We start from the raw sequence: 19526 nt of genomic DNA, 5'->3' as shown, positions 1-19526 counted from the left end.
TCACTCTTCTTTATTAAGGCCACTCCAGAAGAATCTGTAGCCATCTTCTTTTATAGTAAGTTATCCTTTATCAGCTAGGTGAGTTTCATTCAGGGCCACTATCTGAATGTTGAATCTGGCTAGTTCTCTATCAACTAAAGCTGTTCTTCTCTCTGGTCTATCTCCTATTGTACAGTCCATTAGTATGTTCACATTCCAAGCGCTGATGGTGAGTGGTGTCACTTCTGTGTTTTTTTATCTTTTTGTGCGAGTTTTTATCGCTATAGTGGGTTCCCCACCAGCCACACTACGCTGACCAAGGTTAAGGTGAAGCAGACAATATTTAGGGTACCTTTTCTAGACCCTTCCTCATATTATGGAAGTGAGCAGTGTGATCCTAAATAGGGCTGTTCAGTCACCCAAGAGGCTGCCAAATTCTACTGCTGCTTCAATCCAGTGAAACAAAACCCTATGCCCTCAGCCACCTGTGTGCAGGTCTGCAGTTACAGCTCCCAGTCCATCCATACCTGCTGTTTGCTGCTTGCCCATTGCCACAGGACTTCAGTGTATCTATGGGAGATATAGATGTCATGGTTTACACACAAGTTAGATTTAAGTGACAGAAATTGGCATTCCCCTCACTCTCTTATCCAGGCCTGTCTAAATCCAGTGGTATGACAATACTGAAATGTCTGGAGACAAGTCTGCATGCAGTGGATGGCCACGAGGTCCTACTGCACCTGAACTGATGCCTTACACTGTCCACACAGTTCCTGCTATATGCCTTCACAATTGAGGAGATGAGCATATCTGCTCAGCCACCTGATCTACTAGAGAGGACTTTCCAGATGTAGCCAAGTGTATCTGTCCACTCTAGCCAACAATCTGGCCCTGCCCTTATTTTTATTTTGGGATTAACTACCTTAGCCTTTACCTGCCAAGAGGTAACCCACAAGGCAGCAGGGGCTAGGATTTCAGGGTGTCCCAGACTTGCCCTTCCCTGGGGTTTGGCCCTGGTGGCACTTTCTAAGGGCTGTTCCACCATCAGCTGTTCCACCATAGTGACCCCAAGCCCCAAATAGGATGCTGTTTTCAGGCAAAACCAGTTCTCTGGTATGCACGTCTCCCATTACTTACTAAATATAATTGCTGAAGCTCCAAGATCTCTTCTGCTAGTTCCTTCAGTACCCTGGGATGAAGAACATCAAAAGCCCCTTGAATTTGTTGAAATCAATCAAAAGCTCTTGCCCACACTTCCACTGCCTGCATATTTTCATTTTGATCCAAGAAGCCCTTATATAGCCACATTGGTTTGGGACATTCTTTGTATGCTTCTATTGTGTCAGAACAGCATCTTGTTGAATTCCAATACTCATAGATTTCACAGACGTTAGGACTGGAAGGGACCTCGGAAGATCATCGAGTCCAGCCCCTTGCCCAAGGGGCAGGAAGTCACCTGGGGTCATAGGATCCCAGCAAGATAAGCATACAAATTCCTCTTGAAGACCTTGAATGCGGGTGCTTGAACCACCTCCGAGGGCAGGCTATTCCAGACCTTGGGGGTTTGAACAGTAAAGAAATTCTTCCTTATGTCCAGCCTGAAACGGTCTTGCTAGAGTTTATAACCGTTCAACCTTGTCATCCCTTGTGGCGCTCTGATGAACATACGTTCCCCCAGATCCTGGTGGTCACCCTGATAAACTTATAGGTGGCCAGCAGATCGCCCCTGAACCTGCACTTTTCCAGGCTAAAGAATCCCATAGCTCTCAACCTGTTGTCATAAGATCCATTTTCCTGACCTCTGATTACGCGCGTGGCTCTTCTCTGGACTCTCTCAAGCTTCTCCACATCCTTTTAGAATTGTGGAGCCCAAAACTGGACGCAGTACTCCAGCTGCGGCCTCACCAAGGCTGAGTACAATGGGAGAATGACATCCTGGGATTTACTTGAGAAGCATCTATGGATACAAGGCAGCATTTTCCTTGCTTTACTAGCTGCAGCATCACACTGAAGGCTCATGTTCACCTTGTGGTCAATCATGACCCACAAGTCCTTTTCATCCATAGTGCTAGCCAGCATAGCACTGCCAAGCCTATAAGGATGCTGCAGGTTTTTTCCTCCCAAGGTGGAGAACCTTGCATTTTTCAGTGTTAAACACCATGAGGTTCTCGTCTGCCCATTTCCTCAGCCTGTCAAGGTCAGCCTGGATCGCCCTCCTGTCCTCAGGTATGGATGCTTTACCCCAGAGTTTGGTATCGTTTGCGAACTTGGCCAGTCCATTTCTGACTCCAATGTCCACATTGTTAATGAAGAAGTTAAATAATATGGGTCCAAGTACAGAGCTCTGGGGGACCCCACTGGTCACAGGGCACCATGATGATTGACTTTGCTCAATCACCACCCTCTGGGTCTGACCACAGAACCAATTCCCCAACCAACGGATCATGCTGGACCCAAGGCTGCAGTTGGCCAGTTTTGCCAAGAGGCAATCATGGGATCCCAGATTGAAGGTGTAACAGGGGGCCTTCTCAGGGCTGATTTTCCTGTGGCCCATCCACCTGTTTCTGGGCTAACCGCCTGCCTTCTTTCCCACCACACCTTGATGATCATTAATTAATTGATGTTAATTAAGTGGGAGGCTGTCCATTTCTTGCCCCAATGCCAGGGGGAGCCATCTGTGGCTCCATTCCTCCCTTACACCGCAGCCCAAGCCTCACAGATGGCATCCAGCTGTTATCCACATCACTGGCCCCACAGTGTGCCCCAGAATCCTGCTCTTTAAACCCCACCTGGATCCCTCCATTCAGGCAGCCTATGCCACCTTCATTCCAGGCTGCATAGCTCCCTGATCTGCTTCCCCATTACAGGTGTGGTCACCAATGGACCTTTGGCTCTACTGGCCCTGGCCCACCTCCAGGCCAGTCAGAACCCCAGGCCCTCAGTTGTGGGTGTCCCTCGCAGTGGGACCCTGGCCCTTTGACCCTTCCGGTCCTGGCCCCAGCATGGACCACTTGGGGGATGTCAAAACTGGTTTGAGTCTATGGCCCCACTCTCTCGCTGGGATCCATCTTCCAGACCCTACAAGGCAGTAATCCATCTGGTTGTGGGAGCTGGGGTTAAGGCACCCCAACCCACCTTTCACCAGGGTGGTAACTGGCCTGGCATTTCCTGAGGGCTTGCGCGCCACTGAGAGCCCCACCAGGCCACCCACTCCCAGCAGGGTGCAGTTTTAAGTCATGCCCAGGACCAGGAGCCTCCTGACCATCCCCTGCAGCTCCTCCCTTACCTCCACGATACCAGCAGCCCTGCAGCCAGGTGATGTTGTTGCCTGGCCTTCCAGCAGCAAACTGACCTGTTTATATGGGCTGCCCTGAATTCAAAATGGCTGCCCTAATCAGGCCCCTGGCGGCTGCTGTCTTCAGGCCCTTAAAATGGCAGGCACAAGCAGTGCCCTGCCACAGAAGGCTTTTTTGAAGTCAAGATATATGACATTAATCTCCTTTCCCTTGTCCAGGTGATAAGGCACCTGATCGTAGAAGGAAATGAGATTGGTCAAGCAAGATCTACTGCAACAAACCCATGCTGGGTATCCCTCAGGATGTTGCCGTCAGCTAGTATGTTAAGGATGGCCTCCTTGATAATCTTTTCCAAGACCTTGCCCAAGACATAGGTCAGGCTGATGGGCCTGTAGTTTGCCAGATCCGCTTTCCTCCTTGTCTGGAAGATAGGCACCATGTTGGCCTTCTTCCAGTCTTCAGGCACTTCACCAGAGCACCAGGAGTTCTCAAAGATCCATGCCAGGGACTGACCTATGATGCTCGCCAGCTCCTTGAGTAACCTGGGGTGTAGATTGTCAGGGCCAGCTGACTTGAAGGTGTCCAACCTCTCAAGGTGTTCCTTCATGAGGTCAGCATTGATGGAGGGCCATTGATGGAGGGCAGGGAATCTCCCTCACCCAGGCCTCCCTGTCCCGTAATGGACATGGGACTGATGAAAGACTAATGCAAAGTACCCATTTAATAGGTTGACTTTTTCTTGGGCATCAGTTGTCAGTTGTCCCATCTGGTTTAGCAGAGATCCAATGTTGTCCTTGTGTTTCCTCCAGCTCCCCACATATCTGAAAAAGGATGTGTTATTGTCCTTGATACTTGTAGCTAGCTGGAGTTTCATCACAGCCTTGGCTTTCCTGGTTCGCTCCCTGTAGGACCCGACCAGTGAGAAATATTCCTCCTTGGAGGTGGATCCCATCCTCCATCCTTTGTAGGCCTTTCTTTTTAGCTGCATGAGGTCCACTAGATCCCTGAAGAGCTAAGGGGGCTGCTGTGCCCTTTTGCTGCCTTTCCTCCGAGACAGAATAGCCTGAGCTTGTGCATCAAGGGTCGCTCCCTTGAGGAGAAACCACTCTTTCTGAACTCCCCTCCCTTTAGCATCATGGTCCCTTAGGGCCTCAATGACAAGCCTCCTGAGCTTGTCAAAGTCAGCTTTCCTAAAGTCAAGGACTTCTGTATTGCTGACTGACTTGCCAGCTTTACGGCAGATGGTGAAGGTAATCAGCTCACGGTTGTTGTCACCCAGCTTTCCATTGATTGTTAGGTCGCTGATTAGGTCGTCCCCAGTTGCCAGTACCGGGTCAAGCAGCGCTTTACCTCTCATTGGCCCGTAGACTTTTTGAGTCAAATAGAGGTCATCCACACACGAGAGGATGCTGTGCCCTTTGAGCACTGTGCCCTTTGAGCACCCCTCTACACATGTAGCTAAAGGCACAATGGTATGCACAATTCACACATCACACCTCTTGCCATGCCACATGTGATGCATAGTTGCATCCTCAACTTTCTGAAACAAAAAGCTGTCCTTCACACAATTTAGGAACTCACCCAATATGTAATGTCTGGCTGTGTTATTCTTCCACCAGATATCTGGAAAGTTAAAATGCTCCATCAGTACCATTGCATAATTTTGGGGCAATTTTGTCATCTTTTTGAAGAGCTCCTCATTTACCTCTTCTTGCTGATTTGGCAGTCTATACAACAAACCCCAACTATACTTTTTGCCCTTTTATCTTCACCCAAATACACTCAGATCTGGTAACTTCTTCCTCTTAGACCAGAGAAAAATTGTTGATTTTAGATATGCAGTAACACCTCCCCCCTGCTCCCCAGCATGTCCTTCTGAAACAGAGTATACCATCCCTCAATGCTCATGTTCTAGTCATAAGAGTTGTCTCAGTAAGTCTTTGTAATACCAAATTACTATTTTCTTTACAGGGCTATAACTTCCAGCTCATGCTGCTTATTCCCCAAACTCCCTGAATTGTATAGATTCATCTGAAGCATTTTACATTTCAACCTGTTCATCTCTATCTTGCATCCTTTTTGCTGTCCTGTAGCTCTGAAGCCCTTCCCCCAAATTGAACCACTTCTTTCAGTTCTCTCCCCTCTAATATGTTTGCTCTGTGTCTAGAGGGTTTTGCTCACCCTTCCTGAGGAACCTAGTTTAAAGTCTTCCTTACTAGATTAGCTGGACAATATCCAAAGGTGCTCTTGTCAGATGTACCCCAGCTCTTGATATAGAACATGTACGCATTGTCAAAGAATCCAAATCCTTCAGTATCAACACTTTCTCAGCCATGCATTTGTATTTGCCTCCATGATGTGATAACCACTACCTGGGCCCTTACCTTCAACAGGGAGGATTAACTAAAATATCATCTGCATTTGAAACCCAAACCTAAAGCCTACCAACCCCAAGGATGATGTAAAGAGCTATAAACCAATCTCTCTTCTGTGCATCCCATGTAAGCTACCGGAATACCTCATTCATGCCCAAGTCTACAACATCATTGATCTTCAGCTGCCTAAGGAGCATGCTGGTTTCAGATTCCTTACTCAAGACACTGAAGAAAGCTTTGAGGCTGGGGAGAAAGTTGTGCTGTCCTACTATAGGATAGCTGGTGGTATGTGTGGGGGTGTGGGGTATGTGTGGGTGCAAACTCTTGGGCCTCTACTACAAGCTCCACCAAATGATACCTGACAAAATGATCATCAGCTTTATTATGCTTATGCTTTAGAGTTGCAGTTTCACTCTTAAAACAGCTGATGGACAGAAAAAGTGCCCTAGAAGTTAAGAATGTCATCCTGCAAGGCTCAGTCCTCTCTACATTGCTTTTCCATGCATACTTTGTTGACCCGCCAGTCCAAGAAGTATGGCTGTGCCAAAGACCTGGCTCCCATCAAATCAAACAAGCAATCGGAAGCCACTGAATCCACTTTGACATCGAACAAGAACACCCTTGCTGACTACTTCCATAAATGATTTCTCCAAATCAGCCTCACTAAAACAGTTGCAACAGCATTCCACTCAAGTAATAACCAAGTGAAGAAATAAATTAAACTCAAGATTGGTGACCGGACACTTGAACATTGTCACCTATCTAGGAGTCAAGCTGGACCACACCCTCACTTACTGCCAACATTTAGAAAGGGTCCCAGGTAAGTTTAATACAGGAAACCCTCAGTATTTGTGGAACCCGCATTTTAAATACACTTTAAACACATACCAGAGCTCCTCAGGAGCTCTGAGCTTGCTGCTGCTGGGCTTCTGCCAGAGTCATGCCCCCCCAGCCACAGGGGACACTGCATTCATGAATGCAGACTGCATTCATGCAGACTGTATTCATGAATTCAGTGCCCTATTCACAGATGTCACCATTCGCGGGGATCATGGGAACATATCCTCAGCAAATGGCAAGGGTCGCCTGTAGTAGAGAAACTCGCATCTGTCACCTTCCTAGCACCACTTGGAGTGCAAGTTCCCAAACACTTTGCACTGCTGCTTTGGCACTTGCATATGCTGTGCTGAATATTGTGTACCAGTATAAGCCTGGAGCACACGCACAGAGCTAACCGAGTCCAGCTTTAACATCGTCATGATGTCCATCACTGGATGCCTTATGCCAGCTCCAGTTGACTGCTTACCAGTCCCCTCAGGCATTCCATCCCCTGACATTCAGAGACAAGCTGCCACCCTGGCCTTAGGCCTCAAAGTCCAAGATCTGGACCAATCTCTGCACTCCAGCCCAGTAGCCACAAGCCAGAAAACCAACTACCGCCTGAAGTCTTGGAACCCATTCTCCACTCAGGGCAATAAGCTCATCAAATCTGCAAATGGTATGTCACCTACAGCATGGACCTCCCATCAGCAGAGCAGGCAATATGCTTCACAACAACTGCAGCTAAAGAACTTCACCCCAACACCGGCCCCTCACACTGGCAACTGCCAGGCAGGGCCTGCATTGCTTTTACCCATCTCAGAACAGGTACCAGAAGGTTTAAGGTGAGCAAGCACTCCTGGGGCCTCTCCAACAATGCTGTTGTAGCTGTGGTGCTCATGTTCAGACTGCTGACCATACCATCTATGAATGCCCTCATGGCCCTCCTTTGGGTACCCAAGGTCTTATTGACATTGATCACTCTATCCATCGCAGTCTTTCTGGCCTTCATGCCTCCAACATATGAGTGTAGCGACACTCACTTCACCATCATCACCCAAATCTTTCTGCCTATAGCATCACAGTTTTCTCTGATCTGCTCAGTGTCATTCCAGGATGAATTCACAGATTCTGGGGACCCTTCTTCTAGCAATAACATGCTGCCGCTTCTCTTCCACATTCTTTGGTCTCTCTTACACCAGCTTCTTGTGACTCTTATCTAAGACATCTTTAATTTCTGATAGCATACAATGAAGATAGCTGTACTTCCAAGGAGATAGCAGCTGCATGGGGCTGCCTGTGCCTGCTCCAGACAGCCCTGCATGGGCTGTGAGCGGCTGCAGCAGGAAGCATCAGGCACGGGGTGGGCAAGGGACCACTTTTCCCCATGCTCAGCACCAGCTTCTTCCCTGCTGGCAAGCAGGGGATGAGGGCTGTGTGCTGTGTGCTACCCCCCACCTGTACTGAGGGGCTGGGGGGCACTGGGAGTGAGTGGGTGGGGAGCCAGCAGGAGCATGGGGACCACACTGGTGTCCCGGGGCCAGTGCCAGCAGGGCCCAGAGCAGGGTGGCAGGAGCACTGGGTCCCAGCTGGCAGGGGCTCTATGGAGCCAGGCCAGCTCCCCGCTTTCCCTGCTGGTGCAGCCCAGCCTGGTTCCACAGACCCCTGCCAGCCTGTGCCATGCTTTGGGCCCCTCCAGTGCTGGCCCTAGGACACTGGTCCCAAGATGGTAACCAGAGGGCGGGGCACCTGTCAAGGGGCGGGCCTAACCATGCGGCCCTCGACAGCCTGCCAAAACTGGGTAGGTGCCCCTCCGCCCAAAATAATTGCCTGCCCCAATCTAGAGTGACTCTGAAATAAACATTTCAGCTGAAGGTCTTACGTTACAGCTGTAGACTGTGGCATGCATAGTTTAGCCTTCTGGACTTTATTTTATCTATAATTGTGCAATCTTGTTTAAATGCATACTTGTACTTTACATAGGGGTGGGGTTTTTAATACCTACTCGTATTTCATTACCTTCAAAATACTATTTTCTGAAGGCATTTCTAAAGATCTTAATTTAAAACCTACTTGACAAAGTAAATAATGAAAAGTGAAAAATCAATTAACTATTGTCAAGAACTAATTATAAAAGATTACGAGAGTTAAAAAAAAATTGTAATCTTTGTCAGTTAACTTCAAATATTAGCATAAATATTAGTGAGGCAGCAACAGAATGTATGAACAACATTTAAAAAAAACCCTACAATGTGACATTTATGGCAAAGGATGTATGATGTGGACAACTGACTAGAGGAAGCCTAAGGATTTCAGATGCTTGCTGTTTCAGCTTGAAAAACATTATTGCGTATGCCACTGTTTTTGAGAAACTGATTTACTGCTGTGAATTATGCAACAAGGTGCATTTGTTACAACCAATGCAGTAGGTTTTTTTTAACTGAATTCTATTGTCCATTGCTCACAATGGAATAGCCTACGTATCAAACACTTTCAGAAGAGTCTATCCTACCGTGGCAAAATGGGACTCCCCAACTAGCCACAGTGCTAGTTTCCCCACTTGCCTTTGAGGCACGCCACCCACCTGACTTTCCTGCCATGCCTTGTTCTTAATTACAAAGTTAATTAAGGCAGGAGGCTGCTCATTCTTGCCCCAGTGCCTGGGGGCGCTATCTGCGGTTCCGATCCTCCCCTACACCGCAGGCCAAGCCTCGCAGATGGCATCCACAGATGTTACTCTCACCAGTCCCCACGCTGGGCCCCAGAATCCTCCTAACAGGACCCCTCTAAGATCCCTCCATTCAGGCTACCTAGCTCCCTGAAACTATTTCCCCCCTTGGGCATGGTTCCCCCAGGGCCTTTGGTGAATCACCCCCAAGGCCAGTTGGGACCCCAGGGCCTCAGCTCTGGGCGTCCCTCATGTTGGGCCCCTGGCCCTTTTGACCATTCTGGTACTGGCCCCAGCATTGACCAGTCAAGGGTTCTCTACATCAGGCCTCTGAGCCTCTAGCCCCACTCTTGCTCCTGGGTCCACCTTCCAGCCCTACTAAAGGTTAACCCACCTGGTTGTGGGAGCTGGGGTAACTCACACAACAACTGGTGTTCCAGGGTCTGACGGGGACTCTCCCTCCCTCCCTGGAGCAGCATTCCATTGTGCTCTAACTATACAAACATACTGGGCTCTCAGCCCTCTGCTTTTCCACCCCCTTCACTAGGGTTCCTCATCTCCACCCCCTCACTGGGGCTCCACACAGCCCCCTCACTAGGGCTACTCATCTCTGCCCCCTCACTTGGCACTCCACATCACCCCCTCACTTGGGGCCATTGGGCTTCCGTCCCCAGGGGGCTCAGGTGGTCGCAGCTGTGCCTGGCCCCCACTCTCCCTCCTCAGTGTCTTGCACCCCAAAGGGCACAGGTGGTGTGGCCCCCACTCTTCCTCCTTGGGGTATTGCACGCCACAGAGCTCAAGTGGTCATAGATATGCCTGGCCTCCACTCTCCCTCCTCGAGGTCTCTCAGGGTCTTGCACCCCGCAGGGCTCAGGTGGCTGCAGCCATGCCTGGCCCCCCCCCTTCTCCGGTGTTACCAGACTCACCCAAAGGTGAGAGCAAGGGTTAAGGCATCCCTACCTGCCTTTCACCGGGCTAATAACTGGCCTGGCATTTCCTGGGGCTCTCATGCCACTGAGAGCCCCACTAGGCCACCCACTCCCAGCAGTGCAGTTTTAGGTCATGGAGCCTCCTAGCCATCCCCTACAGCTCCTACCCTTACCCCCCGGATGATAGGTGAAGCCTCACAGCCAACGTTGCTGCCTCCCCTGCCAGCAGAGAACTGATCTGCTTATATAGGCAGTCAGGGATCTAAAATGGCTGCCACAATCAAACACCTGCTGGCTGCTTGGCTCAGGTCTTAAAGTGGCAGGCACCAACAGTGCCCTGCCACACACCTTCCCACTTAAAATGGTATCTGGGGAAGGTTTCCCCTGCTGCTCCTCCAAAGCAGGTTCTCCTCCGAGCCTGTGAGAGCCCTCAATTGGTGAACACCCCCAACGGTACTCTGCCACACCCCTCCCCTTAGAATGAGAGCGAGGGGGGCTTCGCTTGGCTGCCTTCCCTGCTGGGCTCTGCCCCAGCCTACTGCAGCCCCTGCAGCATGGCAAGCACCCCAAAGGTGCTCCACCACACCTACTTATGGGATAGTGGAAGGCAAAGTACTTACTTAATGTAATTTTTATTTCAACATTCACTCATATAAAACAGTCAACTTTCTATTTTGTACATATCAAAAGTGGAAGATTTATATGGTACCAAACAAAAAAGTATTTCTTAATTTATAAAGGTTTAGTGTTGTTTAGTTATTTCCTTTTAAAATTTCAGAGCGCTGACCTGAATTAAAGGGTATTGGTTGTAGCTGTGTTGGTCTAAGGACACAGGCAGACAAGGTTCTTTGGGTAAGCTGGTCTTTTATTAGGCCAACTAAAATAGTTGGAAATATTCTTTGCTGCAAACTTTCAGGTACAAATACCAGCCTGAAAAAGGGTGTTTGTACCTGAAGGTTTACAAAAGAATTTTTCCAACTATTTTAGTTGGTCTAATAAAAGATATTGGATTTACCCAAAGAACCTTGATGACCTGAATTAAATGAGTACAGTATTCCTTTACAAGATACAAATATCGGAGCAAGATAGATTAAAAATGATTATAGCCAATTCCTTTTAAATTAATTCTTTACTCAGAGATCACAACATTCCCAAGGGCTACATCTTATAGATCACAGCTCTCCTTTTTCTAACAGATGTAAAGAAACTCTTGTGAAGACTGACTCTTTTATAGTGACAGAGATTATATGTACAGATACTAAAGAATACACATTATTTAATACAAGGGAGACTTATACATACAAAAATCTTGCTCGTGACCTATGCCTTTGATCTTTCTTACCTCCCTCCAACTGTCCTTCAGCCTGCCTTCTCACTACCATCTTCGTCAGTCTGCCTCTGCAGTTGCTGCTAGCACATAGAACAACATCTGTCTCTCTTTGGCAGATGAAATTTTCCCAGTGACACTTTCTCACATCTAAATTTTTCTACAGCATTATCATGACAAGCATAAAATGCTCCCAACAGGCACATCACTTCTACATTCCCAGAAATGTGAGTTTTCATAGCTGGTCACAGCATGGGCTTGGAATTGGTACAGATATATCTGTCTTTCACTTGTCTAGTATAAAAGGGCAGACTTTTTGCATGGGGCGCTTAAAGGATGTACATGACCCCTTCAACGTAAGAACACAATTTTTTTTCACTTCTAAAACTATATCTTTCTAGCAGACTATTTCCAAGCAAATAAGGGAACCTGAGGCACCTGCTCAGAAGTAATACCTTTTAAATGTTATATTTGCAGGAGTCCTGACAGAGAAATGTAGAGTACATCAAGAGACACCACCATCTTATGCATTTAGAAGTCTAGACTTCCCCTAATGGAACTGGCCTCTCTTCATGACAATTATATTCATTTTGGATAATCGGGAACTATTCAAATTAAACAATCTTTTTTTTTAATCCAGAAGTATTAATGTGAATAAATGTACAAACTTCCATCCCAAGTGGATAGAGTAATATATAACAGCATAATCTCTTCCCACTCTTTGTGAAAAAATGGCATTACCTTTATTTATGGGTGTTAACTTGCAAATAGTGAATTCCCCTATAAAAAAAATACAATCCACTACTTCTGGCATTCTAATATTATAAAAGCCTTCATTTTTCTGTCTGTCTATTTGTAATGCTTTATTCATACTCCGACTGGCTGAATGAAATGACCAATCAAAGTGTGAATATAGCGCTGGGACAGGAAGTGGCAACGTAGAGGAACACAACCATGAAGGTGAGGACACAGGGGACAGAGGGGGAGGAAAGGCCAGCTGTGCTCCCCTGCCCTGCTCCCAGCAGAGCTTGCTTGCCCCCCGCCGCCTTGCTCCTAGGAGGTGATAGTGGCATTCCAGAGGCCACCAGTACTGGCCTCTTTCCACCCCTCTCCCCTTCTGTTGTTGCTGCCTGCTGGGCTGACTTGGTGGCAGTAAAGGGAGCAATGATTATGCCATGGCAGCAGGGGGGCGGAGTGGACAAAGAGTGATCCCAGGCTGACGCAGTGGGACAGGGCAGGAATGGACCCAGGCCTTGACGTTGAGGGAGAGAGAGGAGCTAGCCTAAGCGGGTGGAGAGGGGAAAAAATGGCCTGTCACAGCAGTGGGGGTGGGAGGAAGAGGAGAAGTGGACCTCCTCCCCGCCTCGGTCCCAGGCCCTCTCCTCCTCCCACCCCCATGTTGTCCCCGAGCCCACTCCTCCCACCACCAGGGATGTGGGGAGCAGCCTCAGACCAGAGGGAGGACCGGACACATGGGGCTCCATCCCCACCCACTCCATGCTCCATCAGTCTTGACAGGCAATTGTCTAGTCGTCCTAAAAGTCTATAGTCAGTTTAGCTGATCTTTTACTTTCCTGATGCTTAGATGACCAGTTTGACTCTTAATGAAACACACCCATTTACAACCAGGGCCAGCCCACATTTTTTTGGGATCCCGATCCATCGAAAAAATCAAAATTGCAGTTAATTGCTGTATAAACTCACTGAAATAAAAGTCAGGGCTGGGCTGCACGCACATGGGCTGTGCTGCAGGGGGCGTGGGGTGAGGCAGCACATGCTGGAGATGCCTGGGTTCTCTCCCCGGGGCTAGGAACTCCTCCCCCACTCAGCCAGGAAGGGGCTTCCTGCCTGCATCAAGCCCTTTAAACGTGGCACAGGCAGCATGGAGCTAGCGGGGCATATCCCCTTGACTGTGGGGCCCCCTGCAGCCACAGGTTCTGCAGGATAAGATGGGATAGCCTCCTCACAACACCAAACCACTCTTTTTCATATATGAGTAGCTTGATAGCCTATTTGTATCACGAGTAAACTATGTATAAAATATATCTCACATACCCCCTGATGAGGCTTTCCCCTGGGGGTACATGTACCCCTGGTTCAGAACCGCTGCCTTAGACAAAGGAATGCAATGTTTCAGAAGCAGCGACTCCAGCTTCCTTGCATGCTGCAGTAGCAATGACAACACAAACAATTCTGAGCTAGACAACAAGATTCTTATTTAATAAACCTCACCCTTGTTCCCAAATAAATAAAAGTGGATATTTTCTAACTGCAAATTTTGTCATATACATTAATCTACTGACTCATACTATCCACATGTAACTTACAATATCATCCAAGAATAAGTAAACTTTTACATTTAGAAATAGCCAGTCAATGTTCTTTGTTCAGTATCAAAATGTAAAGTTGTATCAGTTGGCACTGTAAGTCTTCAAACACTGATGGCCTGCATAGAGATGTAAAGTTTCTAGAAATTTTGAAGCCATGTAAAAAAAAAAAACAAAAAAAAAACAAAAATGGAAATTTTGGGGAAAATTGAGATATATGCAATACTTATTTTCTTTACACCCTTTACAGATCTAAACTCATGTCGCTACTTTAAGAACAAAAAATGCATTATGGATAATTTGGTTTGCTAATAAAATTATCATGCTTGGTATATTTATTAAATTTAAAAGTATAGTTTATTCAAACAATTACAGTCCTTGGAAAGGTCTTTGAAAAGATTATCAAGGATAATATTTGTGGGAGTCCAGCAGGAAAAATAATGCAGGAGGGATATCAGCATGAATTTGCAGCAGGTACATCATGCCTGACCAATCTGGTTTCTTTTATGACAGGGTCACAAACTGTGCAGAGTTGGATGTTTTCTTGGATTTTAGTAAAGACTTCAATATGGAATCTCATCACATTCTCATAAATAAAGAGGCTGTGGCACAGATGTTTACAAGGTTTACAAGGTCCAGTGGGTGGCAAATTGGCTTAGTGGTCACACCCAGAGAGCGGTAGTAGATGGGTCGGTATCAACCTGGAAGGATGTGGGTAGTGGCGTCCCGCAGGGTTCAGTCCTTGGACCTGTACTCTTCAATATCTTCATCAGTGACTTGGATGTCAGTGTGAAGTGTATTCTGTCCAAGTTGTACACGATACTAAATTGTGGGGTGAAGGGCACACTCTGGAGGGTAGGGAATGATTGCAGGCAGATCTGGACAGGTTAGAAAAGTGGAGAGTACACAACAGGATTCAGTTCAACAAGGACAAATGCAGAGTGCTTCACCTAGGGCGCAAAAATATCCAGCATGCCTACTGGCTGGGAAGTGACCCTCTCAGCAGCACAGAAGCAGATAGCACGGACAAGCCCTGTGAGCTGAAAACAGATGAAACCATCAACTTTATAGTAAAACCAAGAAAGTTTTTATGTATTCTAGACTTAGTCTCCTCCACAGTGTCAAGCAGATACACAAAGCACTAATTTTTAGAAAACGCTGAGAAAAAAGAACAAAAACCAAGACTCGTTGAATACAAATTTTGCTACATGAATTTTTGCCTAGTCAGTCTAATTTTCTGAGCTATTACTATCAGCAGTTAGTGCTTCTTCTGATCTTTTATTTTTATCATCTTCATGAACTTCTAAAAACTGAAGGTTTGCCCAGATTGAGACAAGTTTCTCTACTCTTTCACATGGTAGTTTGCTTCTTGATTTGGTGTATTTCCAAACATAGACCAATTTCTTTCACATGCTGCAAAAGATGGAGGAACCTGAAGCAGGTGAGAAGCAAGGGGAGTCAGAGGCTGTCTCGTGCAAAGGCCATGCCACCATGCTGCAGGAGGGATATGCTTGGCAGAGTACCAGGCTGCATTCCTGGACCCAAATACCTGAAGATGTTCTGTATTCTGCAACACTTATAAGTACCTTTCCAATATCAAGTCCTAAATGTTCCTTTTTTCTTGCAAAAATCTTGTTGGTTTAATAAAAGATGATACCTCTACTATGAGTCCTGATTGCTTGTTTTGTAATCCAATCAAATGCAGTAACACTTCTATCATCACTAACATTTCTGCCTTTGAATCTTGGATCCAAGAGATTTTCAGCAGCATGAATTGATTGGCAACTAAATTCTTCCTGTCTGTTAATAAAGTTTTTCACTTTTCTTTCTTTTGTACTTGTAAGCGGAGATACACTTAGATTCTCAAAAACAGTTGATTTTATCTGGGCCACTTGGTAAGGAATCTCTGACAAAAAAGTGTACTGCCTGATTCAGATGCAGTGACTGTGGAAGAAAGTGGCTTTTGAATCTCCAGGAAGTTCTGAAGCTGAACCCAGAAGACATCCTCATCAAGTACAGTGTTCCTATTTCAATTTTCACAATTTTTTGAAAAAAAAACAAAATAGAGTCCTCAGAAAAAAACAGGGAGAAAAAGGTTTTTTTCTGGTTTTTTTCTGGGCCTTCACATCTCTAGGCATACAAGATTGTAATTAAAGCCTTTCCATCCCTTGAGCATTCCCTCTCATCTTTCTTTTGTATTCCAGTGTTACATATACACCATGAAGTATGAAGCCCCCCTTTTTCAAATGGGCACAAAGAAATCCCTAAACAAATACCCTTCTGAAATTACATAACAAAATCCATAACCCATTAAACCAGCCATTATTTACAGAACATCTAGTGTACAATATTCTGTTTTTTAATTCTACATTCAACAATTTTTCAACTATAGTACCATTCTCCTTTGCTGAAGTAAAATAAAATGTACCCTTATAAAGACTTAAACCCTAGAGCTATGAAGGAAATTAACTGTGTTTCAAACATTATTAATTCTTTATGCCCACTTAAATTTGCTGAAAAATAATTTTGCCTACGGCAAGAGAAAAAACAGAAATTAGTACAATTAGCAGGACAATTTCACTGCATTAAGTATTTTGGAGGAAAGAGTATGCAAGAAGAGACCAGTTAAGCTGAGTCAAGTCCAAGCAGTAAGACTAAAAACTTCTGGTGGCGGCTCTCAAAGGCTTGCATATAAAAATTTACTTTCAGATAGTTCGATTTAGATTTAATTTATTGTGGAAACCCAGATTTTTATGTTTATTTTACAATTATATGGCTCTAGAACAGTGGCTCCCAATCTTTTTGGATGGGGATGGGGGGGTCCCCCATGTGCCTGTGCTGCGCTCAGCAGTGAACCCAGAAGTGCTGTGCATGGAAGTGCCACCAGTGAACCTGGACGTGTTCTCCATGAACGCTTCACAACCCTCCTGAGGGCCCCCCACAACCCTGATTTGGGTTGCAACCCTAGGTTGGGAACTGCTAATCTAGAAGAAAACCAGTTTCTATTATCTACACAGTACTTTATTTGATCTTTCCCTTCCACATTTTGAAGCCTGCACCAGTATATCTGATCCTTCTCCGACATTCTTCATGACCAAGCTAAATTTAAAATGTGTTTAGCATTCCAAGAAGAAATATACAGTCTATACAAGTTTATTCTACACTGAAGCTGGCGGTAAAATGATCAGCAATACTGGTTCTTAGGGTATACATTTTTCTGATCTATTGCAAATACAACTCACTTTTGTAAGTTGTACAACTTTTGTGTGTTGCAAAATATTTTTAAAAAATGCAGATAAAAATAATGCTGCTTTCCAGGAAAAAAAAAGATGAAGAAAGCACTTAAAAAGAAGTATTTGCACCAGGAATTAGAAAAATAGATGGAAGTCTCCATTTAAAGACAAATTAAAGCTGTCCTAAACAGCTGAAGCTATAAAGAAGAATTATGTTTCATACAAACAGTGGCAAGGTGATATGAAGGGATAAACACCAGACCAGTGCTAAGCAAGCACATTCAACCAGAAGGTAGGTAGAAACATATGGTCCAGTAAGGTAAAGTCAGGATAAATCCATGGAGGATTTTAGCGCTTCATCCTAAACCACTGTTGCCAGACACTGTCAATGGAAATGCAAAGCAATTAGAAAGCACAGTGAATTTTGAAATAGACTTCAAAAGCCAGCGCAGATGTTTGAAGACAGGTGTAAGCTGGTTGCATTTCTTAATAAATAAATACATACAGTCATAGATACATAAATAAATATACACATACATACATGCTATGGCTGTCAATTAATCATGGTTAACATAAGGGATTAACATGTTAATCAGTGTTAGTGTTAATTTTTTTAACACATTAACCGCACACATGGTTTTGTAGCCCGTGCCCAGACACCGCTCCACCACCATCACCGTTGCCTCTAGGCCACCCAGCGGGGCAGTGGTGGCAGTGCAGAGGACCACACAGCAGCCCAGGCATGGGCTCCAGGCTGCTGCAGCAAGTGGGGGGCGAAGAGGGGCACGCACAGGCACAGACAAGCAGCCAGAGCCTGCACATGGCCAGAAACGCAGCCCAGTGGCATGTAGAGCACCACCCAGCAGGTAAGTCTGTTGGGGAGAAGGGGCATGGGGGAACAGATCGTGGCCCCTGTGCTGAGGGAGGGAGTGGAGCAGAGGCTGGGATGAATTGGGCCCTAGGGCTAGGGTGGGTCGTGGGATGGAGGGGCATGTGACCCTCAGATTTGTGCATGGGACACAGGTGAGCTGTGGGCTGGGACTCTCTGCGCTCTGCTGCCTTTGACCTGGGAGCTGCATACTGGCTGCGCCACGCATCCCCTGCCTGCCTGGCAGCGGGAGACACAGCATGGCATTGTATGACTCTCAGGCATTGGCAGCAGTGCACAGAGCGCCAAGCCCACAGTACACAGCCTGCCTCTGCCCTGCACACAAATCTAGGGGGCACATGCCCCTTGTGCCTCCCCTGTAGTCACATGCCACAGCAGGAGTCACACATCCCCCATGTCTGAACCATGGCTCTGTCCCACCACCCACCAGGGCCCCATTCACCCCAGCCTCTGCTCCTGCCCCACTCCTTCCCTCACAATGGGGGCCTTAACCTGCCCCCCCATCCCTTCCCTCCCCCATGCCCTTTCCCCTCCACAGACTTACCTGCTGGTCAGTATCTGTGTATGTCTGCATCTGCCCCTCAATCCCAAGCCACAGCCCCACCCCCCCGCCCCTCACTCCTGACCCACACTACCCTGCATCCTCCCAGGGCATGCGGGAACCCCCCTCCCCAGGCTCTAAACCCCCCACACACACCCACAGCCCTCCAAACCTTCACAAATTCCCACACACACCCCACACCAGCCCTCAAAACATGCAAAGTACTTGCATAATTTTGCATAATTTGAGCTTGTGCATAATTATGAGTTTTTAGTCATGCAATTAAAAATGCAATTAATTGTGACTAATTTTTGTAATCATGCAACTAACTGCAATAAAAAATGTTAATCATTTGCTAGCCCTAATACATGCATACATAAATAAAAATATAAAATGAAAATATACATCCCACTTTGGATCCAAAAGCATCACATAATTAAGTATTAAAAACAAAACTGATAGGATGGAACAAGCAAACTCATTCAAACAACTGTTCACCAGGGCACACTTGGGGAAAACCAGGAGTAATGGCCACAAACTCCTGGAAGACAGTTTCAGGCTTAACTCTAGGAAAAACTTCTTCACAGTCAGGATATCCAAACTGTGGAATAAACTCCATCCAAAGGTGGTGCAATCACCTTCCCTGGAAATCTTCTAGAGGGGACTGGGCAGTACCCTTACTGGGGTCATGTGATCCCAGGTGTCTTTCCTGCCTAGTGCAGAGCGGCTGGACCCAATGATCTTGCGAGGTCCCTTCCAGCCCCTTACAATCTATAAATCTATTACAATAATAATTACGATTTTTTTCTTCATCCTCATTTGCCCTCGTCTGTTATCAAGTGTGATATTTATACTCTCTGAAAGTCTTGGGCTCTGTCAGCACTAAATCTTTTCAAGCACCTACCCCTGTGGGTATTATAATAATTAATAATGACAGATCACTTGAGAAAGGAGACAGTGGTATATCATGCATGCCATAGTTTGAAGACCTGGAGTTTAGAAGGGAGAAGGAGAAGCAATGCTTAGACATGACAAATCAGTACAGCACTGAGAAACATTTTAGCCAAGAAACCAAGAAAAGGTAACACACAGGCAAATGGCAAAAGTAACCAACAGCAGCTTTTCAAAGAAGAAGAGGGCACA

The 19526-nt window shown here is 46.3% G+C and overlaps 1 protein-coding gene across 5 annotated transcripts in view; it reads right to left on the bottom strand.

Moving 5' to 3' along the window:
• Positions 1-19526, bottom strand: part of HDAC11 (histone deacetylase 11) — a 115408-nt gene that overhangs the window by 83549 nt on the left and 12333 nt on the right. For 4 of the 5 annotated variants that reach the window (XM_090022079.1, XM_090022083.1, XM_090022082.1 and 1 more), the window contains exon 4: positions 4857-4898. The exons of the other annotated variant lie outside the window; for it this stretch is intronic. In XM_090022079.1, coding sequence (XP_089878205.1) covers positions 4857-4898 — 42 coding nt within the window. The remainder of the gene's footprint in view (positions 1-4856; positions 4899-19526) is intronic. 5 annotated transcript variants of the gene reach the window in all.

Source organism: Crocodylus siamensis, chromosome 11, assembly GCF_052110815.1.
Source record: "Crocodylus siamensis isolate JL-2025a chromosome 11, ASM5211081v1, whole genome shotgun sequence".
NCBI classification, from domain to species: Eukaryota; Metazoa; Chordata; order Crocodylia; family Crocodylidae; genus Crocodylus; species Crocodylus siamensis.
Note: the sequence above shows the minus strand (reverse complement) of the source record. Positions and strands in the feature narration are given on the sequence as shown.